Source organism: Rhinopithecus roxellana, chromosome 7 (genome assembly GCF_007565055.1).
Source record: "Rhinopithecus roxellana isolate Shanxi Qingling chromosome 7, ASM756505v1, whole genome shotgun sequence".
Taxonomy (NCBI): domain Eukaryota; kingdom Metazoa; phylum Chordata; class Mammalia; order Primates; family Cercopithecidae; genus Rhinopithecus; species Rhinopithecus roxellana.
Window position 1 is genome coordinate 2,544,024 of NC_044555.1, and position 21,711 is coordinate 2,565,734.

A 21,711-nucleotide genomic window follows, 5' to 3' on the forward strand; every position below is an offset into this window, starting at 1 on the left:
TTGCAGTTTTGTAGTAGTTTTTGAAATTGGAAAGTTAAGTCCTCCAATGTTGTTCTTTTCTCAAGGTTGTTTTGACTATTCTATGTCCCTTGCATTTCAATAGAAATGGTAGGATCCACTTGTCAATTTCTGAAAAAAAAAAAGCCAGTTGTGATTTGGATAATGATTCCATAGAGTCTGTAGATCAATTGGGGGGATATTGATATCTTAATAATATTGTCTTTTGATCTGAGAACATGGGATATTTTTCTATCTTTTTGATCTTTAATTTCTTTCAACAATGCTTTGTATTCTTCAGTATACAAGTCTTGCATCTCTTTTATTCCTAAGTTTTTACAACTTTTTGATGCCATTGTAAACATTTTCTTAATTTCACTTTTAGATTATTCATTTTTAATGTATGAAATAATTCATTTTGTATATTGATCTTGTATCCTACAAATTTGCTGAATTATTTTATTATTTCTAATATTTTTTCATAGATTCTTTATAATTTTCTAATTATAAGGTCATGTTGTCTACAAATAGAGATAATTTTACTTATTCCTTTCTAATTTGGATGTCTTTTATTTATTTTTCTTGCCTGATTTCCATGGCCTGGACTTCCAGTACAATACTGAATAGAAGTGGTGAGACCAGGCATCCTTCACTTTTTCCTGATCTTAGGGGAAAGCATTCAGTGTTTCACAATAACATTAGCTGGGAAGTTTTTGTAGTTGCCTTTTATCAGGTTGAGGAAATCCTCTTCTGTATTAGTTTCCTAGGGCTTCTGTAATTAAGTGTCACAATCCAGGTAGCTGGGTAGACAAAACTCATTGTCTCAGACTTCTGGAGGCTAGATCCAAAATCAAGATTCCAGCAGGCCATACTCCTGCTAAAACCTGTAGGGGAGAATTTTTCTTGCCTCTTCCTTGCTTCTAATGATGGCTGTAAATCATTAGTTTTACTTGTCTTTGAACTGTAGCACTTTAATCTCTACCTGTAACATCACATGGTGTTTTTCCCGTGGTCAGTGCCCTTATGTGGCATTCTTCTCTCTGTGTATGCCTCTTTTCCTCTTCTTATAAAAATACCATCTTAACTTGACTGCATCTGCAAAGACTCTATTTCTACATAAGGTCACATTTGCAGGTACCTGGGCTCAGGCTTTTAGCATGTCTTTTGGGAGCGGGGGACACTATTCAATTCACAATACCCTCTATTCTTTATTTGTTAAGTGTTCTCTATTTTTCAAGCTTGAAAGGGTTTTGTACTTTGTCACATGAATTTTCTATATTTATTGTGATGACCATATGATATTTTGTCCTTTATTCTATTGATATGGTATAATACATTGATTAAATTTTGGATGTTAAACCAACCTTACATTCCTGGGATAAATCTCACCTGGTTATGGTAGCAATCATGTTAATATGTTGTTGTATTAGGTTTGATAATTTTTTGAGGCTTTTCAAGTCTATTTTCATAAGGCATATTGCCTGCAGCTTGTTTTCTTGTGATATCTTTGTCTGGTTAGGAAGTATTCCTTTCTCTTCTATTTTTTAGAAGAGTTGTTTATATGTTTGGTAGAATTCATCAGTGAAGACTTCTGGGCCTGAGCCTTTCACTGGGGGAAGTTTTTAATACCGATTCAATTTCTTGTTATACATCTGTCCAGGTTATCTGTTTGCTTAGTTGTTCATAATACCCTCTTTTAATTATTTTTATTTCTGTAATGTTGGTAGTAACACACCCTCTTTTTCTCTAAGATCAGTAATTTGAACATTTCTTTCTTAACCAATCAGCTAAAACTTTGTCAATTTTGTTGACCTTTTCAAATAACAAAATTTCTAGATTTTGGTTTTGTTGATTTTTTTCTATTATATTTTCTTCCTCTATTTGATTTTTTTCACACTAATTGTTATTACTTCCTGCTGCTTACTGCAGATTTACTTTTATTTTCTAGTTTCTTTCTTTTTTTTTTTTTTTTGAGTGCATAGTTTAATTTATTTATTAACCTTTTTGAGAGTGTGGCAATTTTCATATAATTTTTTTTTAACCCTTACAATTTTATTAAAATTATTCCATTTAAAAGTGCTGAGACTTATTTCTAAAATTTACTAGAAATGGAGAAAGTACAAATATCAATAAGGATATGTTTTAATACAATAAAACTTACATACTACGTACTGGTCCACCCTTAAGGCTATTCTTTTTTTTGATTATTATTTTATTTTTATTATACTTTAAGTTCTAGGGTACATGTGCATAACGTGCAGGTTTGTTACATATGTATACTTGTGCCATGTTGGTGTGCTGCACCCATCAACTCGTCAGCACCCATCAATTCATCATTTACATCATGTATAACTCCCCAATGCAATCCCTCCCCCCTCCCCCCTCCCCATGATAGGCCCCAGTGTGTGATGTTCCCCTTCCCAAGTCCAAGTGATCTCATTGTTCAGTTCCCACCTATGAGTGAGAACATGCGGTGTTTGGTTTTCTCTTCTTGTGATAGTTTGCTAAGAATGATGGTTTCCAGCTGCATCCATGTCCCTACAAAGGACGCAAACTCATCCTTTTTTATGGCTGCATAGTATTCCATGGTGTATATGTGCCACATTTTCTTAATCCAGTCTATCACAGATGGACATTTGGGTTGATTCCAAGTCTTTGCTATTGTGAATAGTGCCGAAAAAAACATACGTGTGCATGTGTCTTTGTAGTAGAATGATTTATAATCCTTTGGGTATATACCCAGTAGTGGGATGGCTGGGTCATATGGTACATTTAGTTCTAGATCCTTGAGGAATTGCCATACTGTTTTCCATAATGGTTGAACTAGTTTACAATCCAACCAACAGTGTAAAAGTGTTCCTATTTCTCCACATCGTCTCCAACACCTGTTGTTTCCTGATTTTTTTAACGATTGCGGTTCTAACTGGTGTGAGATGGTATCTCATTGTGGTTTTGATTTGCATTTCTCTGATGGCGAGTGATGATGAGCATTTTATCATGTGTCTGTTGGCTGTATGAATGTCTTCTTTTGAGAAAAGTCTGTTCATATCCTTTGCCCACTTTTTGATGGGGTTGTTTTTTCCTTGTATATTTGTTTGAGTTCTTTGTAGATTCTGGATATTAGCCCTTTGTCAGATGAGTAGATTGCAAAAATTTTCTCCCATTCTGTAGGTGGCCTGTTCACTCTGATGGTAGTTTCTTTTGCTGTGCAAAAGCTCTTTAGTTTAATGAGATCCCATTTGTCAATTTTGGCTTTTGCTGCCGTTGCTTTTGGTGTTTTAGACATGAAGTCCTTGCCCATGCCTATGTCCTGAATGGTACTACCTAGATTTTCTTCTAGGGTTTTTATGGTATTAGGTCTAACATTTAAGTCTCTAATCCATCTTGAATTAATTTTCGTATAAGGAGTAAGGAAAGGATCCAGTCTCAGCTTTCTACTTATGGCTAGCCAATATTCCCAGCACCATTTATTAAATAGGGAATCCTTTCCCCATTTCTTGTTTCTCTCAGGTTTGTCAAAGATCAGATGGCTGTAGATGTGTGGTATTATTTCTGAGGACTCTGCTCTGTTCCATTGGTCTATATCTCTGTTTTGGTACCAGTACCATGCTGTTTTGGTTACTGTAGCCTTGTAGTATAGTTTGAAGTCAGGTAGCGTGATGCCTCCAGCTTTGTCCTTTTGACTTAGGATTGTCTTGGCAATGCAGGCTCCTTTTTGGTTCCATATGAACTTTAAAGCAGTTTTTTCCAATTCTGTGAAGAAATTCATTGGTAGCTCGATGGGGATGGCATTGAATCTATAAATAACCTTGGGCAGTATGGCCATTTTCACGATATTGATTCTTCCTATCCATGAGCATGGTATGTTCTTCCATTTGTTTGTGTCCTCTTTTATTTCACTGAGCAGTGGTTTGTAGTTCTCCTTGAAGAGGTCCTTGACATCCCTTGTAAGTTGGATTCATAGGTATTTTATTCTCTTTGAAGCAATTGGGAATGGAAGTTCATTCCTGATTTGGCTCTCTGCTTGTCTGTTACTGGTGTACAAGAATGCTTGTGATTTTTGCACATTAATTTTGTATCCTGAGACTTTGCTGAAGTTGCTTATCAGCTTAAGGAGATTTTGGGCTGAGACGATGGGGTTTTCTAAATATACAATCATGTCATCTGCAAACAGGGACAATTTGACTTCTTCTTTTCCTAACTGGATACCCTTGATTTCTTTCTCTTGCCTGATTGCCCTAGCCAGAACTTCCAACACTATGTTGAATAGGAGTGGTGAGAGAGGGCATCCCTGTCTTGTGCCAGTTTTCAAAGGGAATTTTTCCAGTTTTTGCCCATTCAGTATGATATTAGCTGTGGGTTTGTCATAAATAGCTCTTATTATTTTGAGGTACGTTCCATCAATACCGAATTTATTGAGCGTTTTTAGCATGAAGGGCTGTTGAATTTTGTCAAAAGCCTTTTCTGCATCTATTGAGATAATCACGTGGTTCTTGTCTTTGGTTCTGTTTATATGCTGGATTACGTTTATTGATTTGCGAATGTTGAACCAGCCTTGCATCCCAGGGATGAAGCCCACTTGATCATAGTGGATAAGCTTTTTGATGTGCTGCTGAATTCGGTTTGCCAGTATTTTATTGAGGACTTTTGCATCGATGTTCATCAGGGATATTGGTCTAAAATTCTCCTTTTTTGTTGTGTCTCTGCCAGGCTTTGGTATCAGGATGATGTTGGCCTCATAAAATGAGTTAGGGAGGATTCCCTCCTTTTTTATTGATTGGAATAGTTTCAGAAGGAATGGTACCAGCTCCTCCTTGTACCTCTGGTAGAATTCAGCTGTGAATCCATCTGGTCCTGGACTTTTTTTGGTGGGTAGGTTATTAATTGTTGCCTCAATTTCAGAGCCTGCTATTGGTCTATTCAGGGATTCAACTTCTTCCTGGTTTAGTCTTGGAAGAGTGTAAGTGTCCAGGAAATTATCCATTTCTTCTAGATTTTCTAGTTGATTTGCGTAGAGGTGTTTATAGTATTCTCTGATGGTAGTTTGTATTTCTGTGGGGTCGGTGGTGATATCCCCTTTATCATTTTTTATTGCATCTATTTGATTCCTCTCTCTTTTCTTCTTTATTAGTCTTGCTAGCGGTCTGTCAATTTTGTTGATCTTTTCCAAAAACCAACTCCTGGATTCATTGATTTTTTGGAGGGTTTTTTGTGTCTCTATCTCCTTCAGTTCTGCTCTGATCTTAGTTATTTCTTGCCTTCTGCTAGCTTTTGAATGTGTTTGCTCTTGCCTCTCCAGTTCTTTTAATTGTGATGTTAGAGTGTCAATTTTAGATCTTTCCTGCTTTCTCTTGTGGGCATTTAGTGCTATAAATTTCCCTCTAAACACTGCTTTAAATGTGTCCCAGAGATTCTGGTATGTTGTATCTTTGTTCTCATTGGTTTCAAAGAACACCTTTATTTCTGCTTTCATTTCGTTATGTACCCAGTAGTCATTCAGGAGCAGGTTGTTCAGTTTCCATGTAGTTGAGCGGTTTTGACTGAGTTTTAGTCCTGAGTTCTAGTTTGATTGCACTGTGGTCTGAGAGACAGTTTGTTATAATTTCTGTTGTTTTACATTTGCTGAGGAGTGCTTTACTTCCAATTATGTGGTCAATTTTGGAATAAGTGTGATGTGGTGCTGAGAAGAATGTATATTCTGTTGATTTGGGGTGGAGAGTTCTATAGATGTCTATTAGGTCCGCTTGGTGCAGAGATGAGTTCAATTCCTGGATATCCTTATTAACTTTCTGTCTCGTTGATCTGTCTAATGTTGACAGTGGAGTGTTGAAATCTCCCATTATTATTGTATGGGAGTCTAAGTCTCTTTGTAAGTCTCTAAGGACTTGCTTTATGAATCTGGGTGCTCCTGTATTGGGTGCATATATATTTAGGAGAGTTAGCTCTTCCTGTTGAATTGATCCCTTTACCATTATGTAATGGCCTTCTTTGTCTCTTTTGATCTTTGATGGTTTAAAGTCTGTTTTATCAGAGACTAGGATTGCAACCCCTGCTTTTTTTTGTTCTCCATTTGCTTGGTAGATCTTCCTCCATCCCTTTATTTTGAGCCTATGTATGTCTCTGCATGTGAGATGGGTCTCCTGAATACAACAGACTGATGGGTCTTGACTCTTTATCCAGTTTGCCAGTCTGTGTCTTTTACTTGGAGCATTTAGTCCATTAACATTTAAGGTTAATATTGTTATGTGTGAACTTGATCCTGCCATTATGATATGAACTGGGTATTTTGCTCATTAGTTGATGCAGTTTCTTCCTAGCCTCGATGGTCTTTACATTTTGGCATGTTTTTGTGATGGCTGGTACCGGTTGTTCCTTTCCATGTTTAGGGCTTCCTTCAGGGTCTCTTGTAAGGCAGGCCTGGTGGTGACAAAATCTCTAAGCATTTGCTTATCTGTAAAGGATTTTATTTCTCCTTCACTTATGAAACTTAGTTTGGCTGGATATGAAATTCTGGGTTTAAAATTCTTTTCTTTAAGAACGTTGAATATTGGCCCCCACACTCTTCTGGCTTGTAGAGTTTCTGCCGAGAGATCTGCTGTTAATCTGATGGGCTTCCCTTTGTGGGTAACCCGACCTTTCTCTCTGGCTGCCCTTAAGATTTTTTCCTTCATTTCAACTTTGGTGAATCTGGCAATTATGTGTCTTGGAGTTGCTCTTCTGGAGGAGTATCTTTGTGGCGTTCTCTGTAGTTCCTGAATTTGAATGTTGGCCTGCCCTACTAGGTTGGGGAAGTTCTCCTGGATGATATCCTGAAGAGTGTTTTCCAACTTGGTTCCATTATCCCCCTCACTTTCAGGCACCCCAATCAGACGTAGATTTGGTCTTTTTACATAATCCCATACTTCTTGTAGGCTTTGTTCATTTCTTTTTCTTCTTTTTTCTTTTGGTTTCTCTTCTCGCTTCATTTCATTCATTTGATACTCAATCGCTGATACTCTTTCTTTCAGTTGATCGAGTCAGTTACTGAAGCTTGTGCATTTGTCACGTATTTCTTGTGTCATGGTTTTCATCTCTGTCATTTCATTTATGACTTTCTCTGCATTAATTAGTCTGTCAATTCTTCCACTATTTTTTCAAGACTTTTAGTTTCTTTGCACTGGGTACGTAATTCCTCCTTTAGCTCTGAGAAGTTTGATGGACTGAAGCCTTCTTCTCTCATCTCATCAAAGTCATTCTCTGACCAGCTTTGATCCGTTGCTGGCGATGGGCTGCGCTCCTTTGCAGGGGGAGATGCACTCTTATTTCTTGAATTTCCAGCTTTTCTGCCCTGCTTTTTCCCCATCTTTGTGGTTTTATCTGTCTCTGGTCTTTGATGATGGTGACGTACTGATGGGGTTTTGGTATAGGTGTCCTTCCTGTTTGATAGTTTTCCTTCTGACAGTCAGGACCCTCAGCTATAGGTCTGTTGGAGATTGCTTGATGTCCACTCCAGACACTGTTTGCCTGGGTATCAGCAGCATAGGTTGCAGAAGATAGAATATTGCTGAACAGCGAGTGTACCTGTCTGATTCTTACTTTGGAAGCTTCCTCTCAGGGGTGTACTCCACCCTGTGAGGTATGGGGTGTCAGACTGCCCCTAGTGGGGGATGTCTCCCAGTTAGGCTACTCAGGGGTCAGTGACCCACTTGAGCAGGCATTCTGTCCGTTCTCAGATCTCAAACACCGTTTGGGAGATCCACTGCTCTCTTCCAAGCTGTCAGACAGAGTCGTTCGCGTCTGCACATGCCTCTGCCGCTTCCCCTGTTGTTTTTTAGCTGTGCCCTGTCCCCAGAAGTGGAGTCTACAGACACAGGCAGGTTTCCTTGAGCGGCTGTGAGCTCCACCCAGTTCGAGCTTCCCAGCGGCTTTGTTTACCTACTTAAGCCTCAGCAATGGCAGGCGCCCCTCCCCCAGCCTCGCTGCTGCCTTGCGGTTAGATCGCCGCAGACTGCTGTGTTAATAAGGAGGGAGGCTCCGTGGGCGTGGGACCCTCCCGGCCAGATGTGGGATATATTCTCCTGGTGTGCCCGTTTGCTTAAAGCGTAGTATTGGGTTGGGAGTTACCCGATTTTCCAGGTGTTGTGTGTCTCAGTTCCCTTGGCTAGGAAAAGGGATTCCCTTCCCCCTTGCACTTCCCAGGTGAGGCGATGCCTCGCCCTGCTTCAGCTCTCGCTGGTCAGGCTGCAGCAGCTGACCAGCACCGATTGTCCGGCACTCCCTAGTGAGATGACCCCAGTACCTCAGTTGAAAATGCAGAAATCACCGGTCTTCTGTGTCACTCGCGCTGGGAGTTGGAGACTGGAGCTCTTCCTATTCGGCCATCTTGCTCTGCCCCTTCTAGTTTCTTAAGGTAGAAGCTTAGGCTATTGATTTGAGATCTTTTTCCTTTTTAAATATAGGTATTTATAGTTATACATTTCACTCTAAGCACTGCTTCAGCCTCCTTCTATATGTTTTGGTATGTTGTATATTTATTTCCATTTATCTCAAGATATTTTTGTATATTTTTATTTCTTCTTTGGCCTATTGGCTATTTAAGAGTGTGTTGTATAATTTTCTCATATTTATGAACTCCCAAATTCACTTCTGTTACTGATTTTTAATTTTACTCCATTATGGTCATAAAATCTGCATTGTATGATTTTAATCCCTTTGAATGTAGTTAGACTTACGTTATGACCTAGCATATGGCCTACCCTAGAGAATATTTCATGTACAGTTGAGAAGAATGAGTATTCTGCTATTATTGGATGAAATGTTGTATAGATATCTGTTAGGTCTTGTAAGTTTATAGTCTTTTTCAAATGTCTATTTCCTTGTTAATTTGCCTAGTTGTTTTATCTATTATTAAAAGTGAGATGTTGAAGTCTCGAACTATTTTTGTTGAATTACCTAATTCTCCCTTCAATTCAGTCAGTTTTTGCTTTCTGTATTTCCTTAATTTTTTTTCTTTCAATTGGATTATCCCATTTACCTATTTTCAAGTTTGCTGATTCTTTCTTTTGCCAGCTTGAATCTGATGTCAAGTGAAAAATTTAATTTCAGTTATTGTGCTTTCCAACTCCAGATATTCCACTGGGTTCTTATTTACAATTTCTATCTCTTTATTGATATTCTCTATTTGTTAAGATAAGCACATGGGCTTCTAGAGTGCGCAAGAACATGTCAGAGATTGCCAAAATCTCCTATGGACATCTCATTCTCCAGAGCTTCATTGAAAGTTTTTCTCCAGATCTATGTTTACCTCAAATAGCATCACAGCCTTAGGAATCTATTATGTTAAAGAATTGCTGCTAATTGATTTGGACCAACACCCTGGAGTTAGGGCTTTTCCTAGAAAGTTATATCTAAGTCAGGCCAAATAAAGGCAAGGCCATGTATATAGATTTATTCCAGGGAGCTGCAAGATAGGTCAAATAGTGGCAATGCTCTTGGAATAAAATTGGCTTTTTTGAAGAATTACCATACTGGTCTACACTCTCTGGTGGCTAAAAGGCTGTTAGTTTTCACAGCTACTATGGTTGCAAGGCTACTGATTTTCAAGGTTACAGTGGAGCTGGGAGAAAGTGACGGGAAAGGCCAACTTAAAAAGTCTCAAACTTTGCCATTTTTATTGAGGGTCAGCATTTCAAAAATTGTTGCCAGCCTTTGATTAATTCCCAGAGTTCAGAAAAGGTGATTTGGGGCCAGGCGTGTTGGCTCACGCCTGTATCCCAGCACTTTGGGAGGCTGAGGTGGGCGGATCACTCGAGGTCAGGAGTTTGAGACCAGCCTGGCCAACACAGTGAAACCCTGTCTCTACTAAAAACACAAGAAATAGTTGGGTGTGGTGGAGCGTGCCTGTAGTTCCATCTACTTGGGATGCTGAGAGACTCACTTGATCACAGGAGGCAGAGGTTGCAGTGAGCCAAGATCATGCCACTGCACTCCAGCCTAGGTGACAGAGTGAGACTCCATCTCAAAAAAAAAATTAAAAAACAGAAAAAAAAAGAAAAAAAAAAAAGAAAGAAAAGAAAGAAATAAAAAAAGAGAAGATGATTTTGAAAATTTTTTGAGGAGCAGATTTAGAGAGTTACCACATTATATTTTCAAGTATGGGATAAGTTAAATTGTGAAAAGAAAACTAGAGAAAATGTGGTACAATCAAAGCATAAGTTATTCAAGGCTTGGTGACTCTGCATTAAATATTTATATAATATAATAGTTACCTGGGGAAGCTAGCCCCTTACTACCCGTGATCTATCAGCAATGTAGAGAGCACTCTGTATGCTTTGAGAAGTTTAATAGTTTCATTCATACTTTAGGAGGAAAAGTACTATTGGGTTATTGATCTTTTCTCTTTAATCACATAGAAACTTTAGTGGAGAACAAAAGGGAATAAAGAAAATACATGAAGAAATGGTAGGTCCTGGCAAGAAGATTTCTAATAATGTTTTTCATTATTGTACCAGAAACTCAAACCTCAAACTACTAGCGTGGGTCAATTTGCTGATTCAATTTTGTACAACTCCAAAAAATACACAAAATATATACAAGAAAAATTCAGTTTCCACTACTGTACATATTTTTATGGTAGATGAGGTATCTGATACCATCAATCCTTCCACAAATCACTCACAATGTAAAGCACTACTTCCATATTTGAAAAATGTCTCCCTTTTTAGTAAAATAATTTGAGATACTCGAACAGCTACCTTAGTTACTATATACAATAAGTTCAACTTTTAAAATTAATTATGTGATTATAGAATATCTGTGTTTCAAGTTTCCTAAAGAATGCCTTCAAAAACACAGAGATTTTGCAGCCTTGGAAATGTTTATTTAATAATTTGAAAATTATTGAATTTCTTGCTTCAGATAGTTTTAAATATTATATAGCCAAATCAGCTAGGCTCAAACAAGATTTCACTTCTCTATTGAATTCATGTACTCTCAGCTCAGCCAAGCACAAAACAGCTAATGCTGTCACGTTTGAAAAGCTTTTATGCTGAATTTGACACAAAAGCAATCACAAAGCCGACAAAAAGGGAATTTTTGTTTCAAAAATGGAAAGGGGAAAATATAAATGAAAACTCTGAGCCTGGGAAAATCTCTCTTGACACTGGAAAAGAAAGTTTAAAATAATCAAGAAGTAATTTTTCCAAAGAATCCATTGCCAAGTTTGGACCAATCTTAAAAGCCTAGGGAACAGGTTATGAACTCAACCAAGAATCTGCCAAATGAATTAAATCCTATGATGATCACTGTTGGCGGTTTTAGGTGCCAATGGCATACTATTTTTGCCTCTTGTGAAAGTTCTAAATGGCATCATCTCTCATAGGATTCTGTCATAGCCTACTGGCAAAGATTTTGATTACAATGAAAATCTTGTATGTTTTTGCCTAACATCTGTCTTTCTATCTCAAAAGAACTTTATTGTTGTACTAGGTCCATCGAGAAGATAAAATTAAACCATGAAGCCATGTGGCTAACAAAATTAACTACTTTCTGACTTCATGTTTTTGTTTTAGAAAAATTAAGGGTGAAAGAAAACAATTATCAATATGTTATGGCCATCTCTTTAATGGCCTGCTAATTAATTGTTGATACTCTATGCCATCTGCATTCTGTTTTTCCACCAAATCAAGATTCTCTTGTTGCTGTTTCTTTCCACTCTGACCATGCTTTCAAGATAAACTTCTTCCACATGACATCTCCGATTTTATTTCTGTTTTGTGAATCGGTTGTTATTGTCCCCATTTATTCTCCACTCTTTATCTCTCTCTCTCTCTCTCTCTCTCTCTCTCTCTCTCTCTCTCTCTCTCTCTTTCTCTCTCTCTCCCTCTTTATTTTTGAGATGGAGTCTTGCTCTGTCGCCTAGGCTGGAGTGCAGTGGCATGCTCTCGGCTCACTGCAACCTCCGAACCTCCCAGGTTCAAGCGATTCCCCTGCCTCAGCCTCCCGAGTGCTGGGACTATAGGCATGCAACACCACGCCAGGCTAATTTTTGTATTTTTAGTAGAGACAGGGTTTCATCACGTTGGTCAGGCCGGTCTCAAACTCCTGACCTCGTGATCTGCCCGGCTCAGCCTCCCAAAGTGCTGGGATTACAAGCATGAGCCACCGCGCCCGGCCTCTCCACTCTTTTTTTCTAAATAAGAGGAGGAGTTTTTTCTAAATGTCAGAACAGCAAGGAAATAAAGATGGAAATTAATGAAATAATATAAAGAATTTAAAATGATAATTATTAAAAGATGTTTAACAACACTGATAAATATTTATGCAATAATATTAAGTTTACAAATCAGAATTTAAAATTTAATTTACATTATGTAGACAATTAAAATATATGTAGATAAGAACTAGAAGAGATTATCAATAAAGATTAGCAATTATGAATCATTAACGTATCAAGATTTTTGGTAATTTTCTTTTTAGGTTCAGGTATGGTGACTGGCTCAAATCTTAAGAGTATAACAGTGTTGGTGGTTGGATTTGAAACATATCATTGTTGCTCACTAGTGAGAGTTAGGGTGGTCATCACTGAGGTGCTGCAAAGGAGGCTGGCTGCTGTAATCATAGCTCTCCAAGGCTGTAGATATAGCTTCGTGATTGCCTTGTGAGACTCACAGACTCTCTTGTTAATCTTAGGCACACAGACTCAGAACGAACTTACGGAGCAAGGGGGTGTTGCTTTAGTCATTTAATGCCTCCTCCTGTCTATTTTCACACTTTTTTCCTAAAAGAAAATTGTAAGTAATAAGCCAGCTAATATCACTTAGTAGTGATGACACATTCGATGTAAAGACCAGATATCCATTTTATTTGCTCTCTACCTTTTAGAAGAATTAAACATCGTCATTTCAGTAAAAATGAAATGCAGTTTGCAATTATTGTTTTATTTTTTCATCGAAGAATATAATTTTTTTTCCCAGTATACTATTTCATTGCTTTCATTTTCTACCTGTTGGTTTATCAGTAATGTAATATAATCTTATTTGTTGATTAATAATTACATGAGTATTTTTCAGATTCGTATGAGGTATTCTTGCTTTGTTTTAGCCACGTAGACAAGTGGAAGAGGAAGCCTGTGATGTGATCTACAAGAGTAACTGCTATGCAGTCACATCACAACTCTATCACTTTCAAAAGAAGATTCTGAACTTCTCTAGCCTTCAGTTTTCTTATCTGAAAACTAAGAATAATCAGAGTACTTTTCAAAGAAAGGTTTTGAAAGCATGAAATAAACCAATATATGTAAAGTGACTAGCATACTTTTTGACACACAGCAAACATTCACTAAAAGTTATTATTAACATTAGGATTACTTTAATTTTAGCATACATCATTCAAGAAATGAATGAAAAAATTACAGCTTTGGCCATCTTTATCTGTATCGTGAACTTACATTGAATCTGCAGTAATATATATCATTAAATTCCTAAACACAGAACACAAACAAAAAATGTCAATCTCTACAGATAGTGGCTGAGCCATTTTTATGATGTAGTTTTAGACCATTCCAAAGCATTTTTTTAAATTTCAAAAGTTTGACAAAGGATAGCAATTATAATACAATTCTGGTTTTATTTTAGGTGTTTAAAACATCTTACATGTTTTGACAATGCAATTGTTTTGTTTTCTACTTTCATATTTCCTTCTGCAGGTATTTTTGTCTCTTATTTAAAGCTACTTGCTCTTCTAAGGGCAATTAAACCCTAATCATTCTTACCATCACTTTAGAATTTTCCTAGATTAAATTTATTTCTCATTTGCCAACTACCAGAGTCCTCTTGCTGTAGTCATATCTATCACTATATGCCTCTCATCTCTCCTTCTTCTCATCTAACTCAAGGATCCAGTCCAAACTTCGTATTTTCTGCTTATACCTTCTTACCAGTTAAGTACTTTGGTTTGTGATCCAATAGATTCATAGTATCCTAAACTTATAGAGAAGAAAAAGAAGTAGCATAAATAATATGCTGACTACCTCATCAATATGACTAGAGCTTTCAAGAATAACCACGATTCTATATATTACATAGTCAGACCAGGAATTAGGAAAATGACCATTGGAAATTCCTAATTCATCTATGCTCATCCATTGAAAAAACTATTAGTGGTAACATGTGTCTCTTGAAAGAATTTTTATTCACCTAGATTTTGACTCCAACAGAGCTAATGATAAGACTGTAAAATTCTATGTGGCTTTCTAACATTCTCATCATATAAACTAAGACCTTGTCCTCGTAGCAGCTCAGGTCCCTTTGATCAAATAGCTATGACAGAGATTGGCTAAAAGCTCACTAATTCCATTAACTCTTCCTGAAATTAAATCAAGAACAAGTTCTGTGTGATGGGACGTAGTGGAAGTGATATACGTAATTTCCAGGCCTGGTCATAAAACTCCACGGATTGACTGACCACATTCTCTCTTCCTTTTCTGCAGTGGCCTTTGGCAGTGTGTTAAAAATGACAGTGTCACAAAATTGGGAAAGTCTGGGTTTCCAAGTGACCGTGTTGGGGGACAGCTCCTAAGAATGGCTTGTCAACCTCTGCTGGACTATGATATAAATAAGAAAGCAGTCTTTATTGTACTACGCTATTGAGATTTCAGAGTTTATTTCTTACTATAGTTTAGCACAGTCTAACCTGACTAATTTGGAAATGGAGGTCATTTCATCCAAGAAAACAATATGGTTTCCTTCTTAGATGACATAACCAATTTAAGAATAAGATACTGGTTTAGCAAAAGGCCTTTTCTGTCAGATAAAATATGTACAGAGGGTTTTGATCAAGTGCCCAGTCTGATCAACCTCCTAACATATTACTTCCCTGCTCAAAATACCTTAAAGCTTAACCATTGTTTAACATTTAAGGGCTTTTCAAACTAACCAGTAAATACTAAGTTTGAAGGAATTAAACGCATGCAAAGCACTATGCATGCTGCTTGGTAAAACATAGTTATTAAGCAATTTTCTTCCTTTTCCTTTTCTTTTTCTTTTATCCTGAGGAATTATAGACTTCTAAGCAGACAGATATTTGAGGAAATTTCAGAGAAAAGAGAAAGAAGGGAAGAATGAGCTGAGCAGGAGGTAAGAGAATGGGGGAAGAAAGTGAGAGTACTCTTTATTTCTGCCCAATCCTTATACCCACCCACCCCCATTTCTTGATCCAGGGCCTCCAAATAAGATATGAAAGAGTAGACTTTTTCTAGGAAGGAATTAAGCCCGAATGGTTGACTTCATGCAACTACATAAGTACGTATACCAATTTTGAAATGATCTTAAAAGATGGTGCAACAGAAAACCAGTCCACTATATCCAGATTACTAAACAAAATTAACTTTGAGATTGACATTAGCTGTCAATTTTCCTCTATTCTCTACCTTGACTCAAAAGTTTACTGGCTAGGCATGGTAGCTCATGCCTGTAATCCTAGTGCTTTGGAGGTCAAGGCAGGAGAATTGCTTGAGGTCAAGAGTTCAAGAACTCATCGCTACAGAAAATAAAAATTTCTAAAAGATTAGCCAGGCATGGTGGTACATGCCTGTCGTCCCAGCTACTAGGGAGGCTGAGGCAGGAGGATTGCTTGAGCCCCAGAGTTCAAGGCTCAGTGAGCTATGATTATGCCACTGTACTTTAGCCTGGGTGACAGTGAGACTCTGTCTCTAAGACAATAAATACAAAAAGTCTACTGTTCATTTCAGCTTTAATGTGATTTTCTGTTAATAAATTTACATTAAACATCATTAAATTACAATCCATGGTATAATTTTTATCAAGTGTAACCAGTATTTGATTTTAAAAAGGTATCTTTGATACTAACCTTAGTTTCTGTGATTTTCTTTTGGATTGCATCTATTGTATAGGGACCCTCCTTCCATGACTCAAGCTTGGCTCTGGCCTGTCCTAAGACCTGCTCAGCTTCCTCCTTAGCTTCCAGCCATTGTGTTGAATCCTTTAACATTTCATTCAACTGTTGCCTCCGGTTCTGAAGGTGTTCTTGTACTTCATCCCACTGATCCTGAATTCTTTCAACTGGAATAAAAGGAAAAATAAATATATAGTAGTAAATGCTAGTCTGGAGAAGACATTTTAAATGTACCTTCCAAACATTATTTCACATTTATGCTGCTTATTTAAAAAATTATGCATTGTGTTATTGCTAGGATGATGAAAAACATGATTCCTTACATTTTTGATGGCAAATATTAGTTTCTGTTAAATTATTTTCCTGAAGGTGACATAGAAATCAACATAAATATAAAATTTTAACTCAATTTTTGATCCCTAGAACCAAATACGAATCATCTTTTAGGAAAGTACTACAGCAGAATATCCATATCCCCTTATCCTTGCCACTTCAGCACCCATCAGCCTGATTTCCCAGTGCCAGCATTGGCATTTCATTGCCTGAAGGCTTTCTGTTGCCACAAGAGTTTGCTTTGCCATCCATGTGGCAGGCTAGACATACCAGGCAATTGATGCCTCCCCTCCAACCCCCAGAGGCAGCCTGTAAATAATGACTAATTGTAGGAATCGGGATATTGATACACTAGCTCCCTTGATGCTAGGGGAAATAACTCTGAGGCATGTATTTTACAAGGGTTTCAGAGTTTCCCAAGGGATAAAGCTCCAGTAGCCCACAACAGCAGCTGGCTTGATAATGCACCACTCTTCACTGGCTGCCTTGCCTTACCTGTCTCAATTTTCCACTCTTCTACTGATTTATTTACTTCCCAAATAAATCACTTGCTCTTAAAACCTTTTCCAAGGGTCTTCTTCTGAGTGAACCCAAGGGAAGATAAGTGTATTAGAAACTTCTTTTTTTTTTTTTGAGATGGAGTTTTGCTCTTGTAACCCAGGCTGGAGTGCAATGGTGCAATCTTGGCTCACTGCAACCTCTACCTCCCGGGTTCAAGCTATCCTCCTGTCTCAGCCTCCCGAGTAGCAGGAACTACAGGCGTGTGCCATCATGCCCAGCTTTTTTTTTTTTTTTTTTTTTTTTTGTATTTTTAATAGAGACAGGATTTCACCATGTTGGCTGGGCTGGTTTTGAACTCCTGACCTAAGGTGATCCACCCACCTCGGCCTCCCAAAGTGCTGGGATTACAGGTGTGAGCCACAGCGCCCAGCCAACTTTTTTTTAACAATACCTAAGAATTCACGCTGGGTACATTTTGTAAGACTGGCTTATATTGAAGCTATCATTGGTATCACTGGAAGTGTAAGAGGGAGGTGCTGTATAGATTCTACTCTGAAACATGTTCTGTACGAATATTAAAATAAACACGATTACGTTATTTTATCTATACAATTTCTCTAAGCTGGATTTATGAAATAAAAATAATACAGAAAACAAGTAATAAAACTGCCATCTAATTTATCCCTTAAGCATGAAACCTGACAGACATTCTAGATTCTTTCCTAAGTGTCAACCAACACCTCATATAGTTACAAATTTCTCTCATATATAACTTCTTTCTTCTTTCTATTGGCACTGCAAACCTCTATCATTTTTTGCCCTCACATCCATAAGAGGCTCTATATCATCCTCCCAGACTCAAATCTCTGTTTTAGAATGTAAATTCTACCCTATAGAAAGATTAAAACTAACATAAATCTGATCACTGTACTCCCTCATAAAAAAAACCCTTCAATGTTTCCACACTGTCTTCTGGAATATTTTAGCTGGACATACATGTTCTTCTGTGATTTTGCCTAGGTAATCTGGGAGGTTTATCTACAAAGGAACAAGTCACAAGATAATCAGGATATAAGAAACCATCACAGATAATACAAGAACCTTGCAGCAGTAGAGCTGTTACTACATCTAGGCCCAAGGGATGAGGGGAGGGAAAAGTGGCCAGAAGCAGAGAATCGTAATGAGAAAGCACTTTGAGAAGAGCAATAACATTTTGTCAAGGGACATAGTCAGCCTGTGGCAACCTCAAAGGGAAGGAATTAGGAGAATAAATATCTTGACCTCACTTTACCTCCTGTCTTCAATTTCCTTCTAGGGCTCTTGGGTGCCTAAACCAACTGGAATCCAAAGGGCATGGGAGCCCAATGATGACACAGGTCAGCCTCCCAGAATAAAGAGCAAGGGAGAGAAGGTCAAAGAATGGGTACAGATGGACAAACAAAATGTATATGGCACAGAACTATAAAACTATGTTTCTTATTTTGTTATGGAAGTAAAGTCCTTTTTAATTAACCCTGTTGCCTCCACAAAGTTATGTGAAGTTATAAGTTAAAGAAATACTTGAGATGGCCAGGTGCGTTGGCTCACGCCTGTAATCCCAGCACTTTGGGAGGCCAAAGAGGGTGGATCACAAGGTCAGGAGTTCGAGACCAGCTTGACCAACATGGTGAAACCTCGTCTCTACTAAAAACACAAAATTTAGCACATGTCTATAATCTCAGCTACTCAGGAGGCTGAGGCAGGAAAATCACTTGAACCTGGGAGGCGGAGGTTGCAGTGAGATGAGATCATGCTGCTGCACTCCAGTCTGGGTGACAGAGCAAGACTCCATCTCAAAAATAAATAAATAAAAAGAAATACTTGAGACAGTTTGTAAATAAGCATCAGGATTAGATAGACCCCACAAAACTAGTAATCGTGACATGAAATCTAAAACATAGTCCCCAGAATAATTAAAACTGAGTAAGTGGCACACATTATAGACTACTGTGTTTTTTTTTTTTTTTTTTTTAAATCAGGTTTATTTCTGTTTGGGTGTTTACTATGTATTGCAAAACTAGTCGACAGAGAAATAAAAAGCAAAGCCTCAAATGCAAGCGCATTCTCATTTATATGGCACATAGACTGAGCCCAACACGGGGCTGGGAATGGACTCCTGGTAAATACAACATATAGAGAATAAATAAAACACAAAGAGAAAATAAGATGAATGAAAGACTAGAGAAGGAACAGGAATAGCAAGAAAGTATACTATTATAGAACATGGAAAAGAAAGATTTTGGGAGACACAAAACAATGGCGTTCAAAGATTAGAGAGAGACTTACGGTTAAACAGAGGTTGACATGTTAACGGAAGTTGCAATATAATATGTCGACTAGTTTTGCAATACATAGCAAACACCCAAACAGAAATAAACCTGATTAAAAAAAAACAGTAGTCTATAATGTGTGCCACTTACTCAGTTTTAATTATTCTGGGGACTATATTTTTGATTTCATGTTGTATTGTTGCAATTATCTTCATTTAACAGATGAGGAAATAAAGACAGTGTTAAATAACTGGTCTAAGGTCATATAGATAGTGACTGTTGGAGCCAACACTTGAATTCAAGAAGTTAGACCCCCAAAGCCCATGCCAAAAGTATCCATTGGCTTTGGTCATATGAAATTCCCTGAAGACCATACACAAAATGATTTCAGTGCAGTGGTAGAAATCTTATTGTAGGAGATTAACAAATATCTATGAAAAGGTAAAGACAGTAAATTGTAGACTATCCAACCATAGATCATTATAAGTAGGAAGTCAGAGGGGAGTTTGGTGTCAAGAGAAGTTTTTCCCCAAATATGGAAAACTTGTGTATGAATATAGGTATTGATGGTGGAAAATGGTCAAAAGACAAAGATGATGCCAGATGGAAGAAAAGTCCCTGAGAAGGTGAGTGTATTGAACATTAACTAACTACCTCCTTCTCCTGTGTTTCCCCTGTTATTTTTCCATTTGTGCAGTTTCCCCACAATAGACCTCTCTTTGCTCTGTGGATGGTGTGTACTTAGTTTTAACTCATCTCGCTGGTTTTAATTGTTAATTGAAAAATGGACTTATGGTTCCAAGTAAGGTCAATCAGAACAAATGAAACAACTCTAGGATTGTTGTTGTTGTTGTTTGTGATTCTAAAAGAGAAAACCCATTGTTCCCTGTTTAAGATGGATGAGAAAGCATGTAGTTCTTCAGTATCCTGATATCCATCTTCGAACAATTAAGAGGAATTAAACAGAACAAATACTGGGGAGCAGAACCATGCAATGGAGAAGGAAAACTAGAATCTGGTCACACTATTTGATTCCTGACACAAGCCTTGCCTACCTTTCAACTGTTTAATGACACTGATCAATACATTTCTTCTGAGTAAGTCTAAGCTACTTTGAAATGGATTTTCCATTATTACAATGTACACGTTCTAACTTATAGAGAGAGACAAACTCTTTTGATGTAAACAAAGGTCTTCTAGGAATTGTACAAGAATCACTGGAATTATACATGGGGATAGCTTTCAAATATAAAAGTTTAAAAGAGGACTTTGATCCTGCTTAAAGTAGCTTTAACTGGGGTATCTAGATAAATACACTTAATGCTTATATCACCTTGGAGGAGGTCCTACATAAAAAATTTCCAAAGCCCATAGAACCAAAACTTACCAAAAACGTTATGGCATTTAGACAACATTATTCTGTGAGCCTTATGGGTAGGAAGGGATTTTTGCCACCATATGCTTACCTCTTTCTATTCAATTTCTTTATATTATAAATACATAAATGAAATTGACATTCAAAAAGAGAGACATTTGGGGACAAAATTATCCCAGGACATTCACATATAGCGTGGCCTTGCCTGGTTACATCCACGGTTTAAGATATATTCTATTCTTTTTCCCTTTTAAGTAGATCTTTGATAACGGAACACGCACTCAAATGTCATCATCACATATAAAGACTTCCCCTGCTTTCATATGCAGCCATTTTCTCTCAACACTTTGTTAAGATTTTAAAACTTGTACCGTGTACTACTATGATTTACATTTTTACATTTTACATTTTTGTCTCTGACTCTAGACAGTGTCCTTGCCTCAAAGACAAGGACAGAATCTGTAGAAGATGCTGTCAGGGCCCATCTATCTGCCGTTGGCACTCATCATTCAAGTATATGCCAGCAGTGTCCTAGTACAAGCATTTGCTCTACTGCAAACCTGAGAGATTTTCCTCAGTTTGCTAGGTGCATTGGTCAGAAGTGCTGGAAAGTTAATGTACCAGGCAGCATTTAGCCAATGATGGATAAGAGTCGGAATAGTTAACCCTGGTTCCTTGCCCTTACCCACTTGTGGCTGACAACTTTGAGGCCTGTTGTTTGTTTGTTTGTTTACTATCTCCCAGAGATCCTTCATCAGGATCAAACCCCAGTGGCCCAAAGCAATAACTTGTTCCATAACTGGCTTAATTATTGGCTTCTTTCATTTCTTATCTCATTGTCCCACTCTCCTACTGGTACTTCCCGAGATCACATTACAAACAAACCACTTTCACCATTAATCATTGTTTAAAGGTCTGTTTCTGAAAGAAGCTAGCCTAAGTTAGTATTTTATCCATTAAAAAAATCCTTTTCTGGCAAAGTGGAAGAAGCTAGAAAATAAAAATAAAGTAAAAAGTAAAAATTAAAAACATCCTCAATGCACAAACTAGTGTTCGGCATTTGGAATACCTTCAATAAATGTCTGTCAAATGGGTTGTACATGTAGATTATTTCCATTATCCCCACTTTCTCTTTATAATGATATAAAAATGCCATTTGTAAAGTTAACCTTTGCCCAGCATCTTCAGTCTTCCTTCTTAAGTAACCACTGTTTGTCACATTTCAAGTTTTCATAATTTGAAAATGGACTCAAGACTTTCACATTTCCTTCCTTATTTTCCTCTCACTCCTCTGCTGATGATCTC

The 21,711-nt window shown here is 37.5% G+C and overlaps 1 protein-coding gene across 3 annotated transcripts in view; it reads right to left on the bottom strand.

The window, feature by feature from the left end:
* Positions 1-21,711, bottom strand: part of DMD (dystrophin) — a 2,245,117-nt gene that overhangs the window by 574,205 nt on the left and 1,649,201 nt on the right. For all 3 annotated transcript variants that reach the window (XM_030933724.1, XM_030933725.1, XM_030933726.1), the window contains one exon: positions 15,844-16,055. In XM_030933724.1, the coding sequence (XP_030789584.1) occupies positions 15,844-16,055 (212 nt within the window). The remainder of the gene's footprint in view (positions 1-15,843; positions 16,056-21,711) is intronic.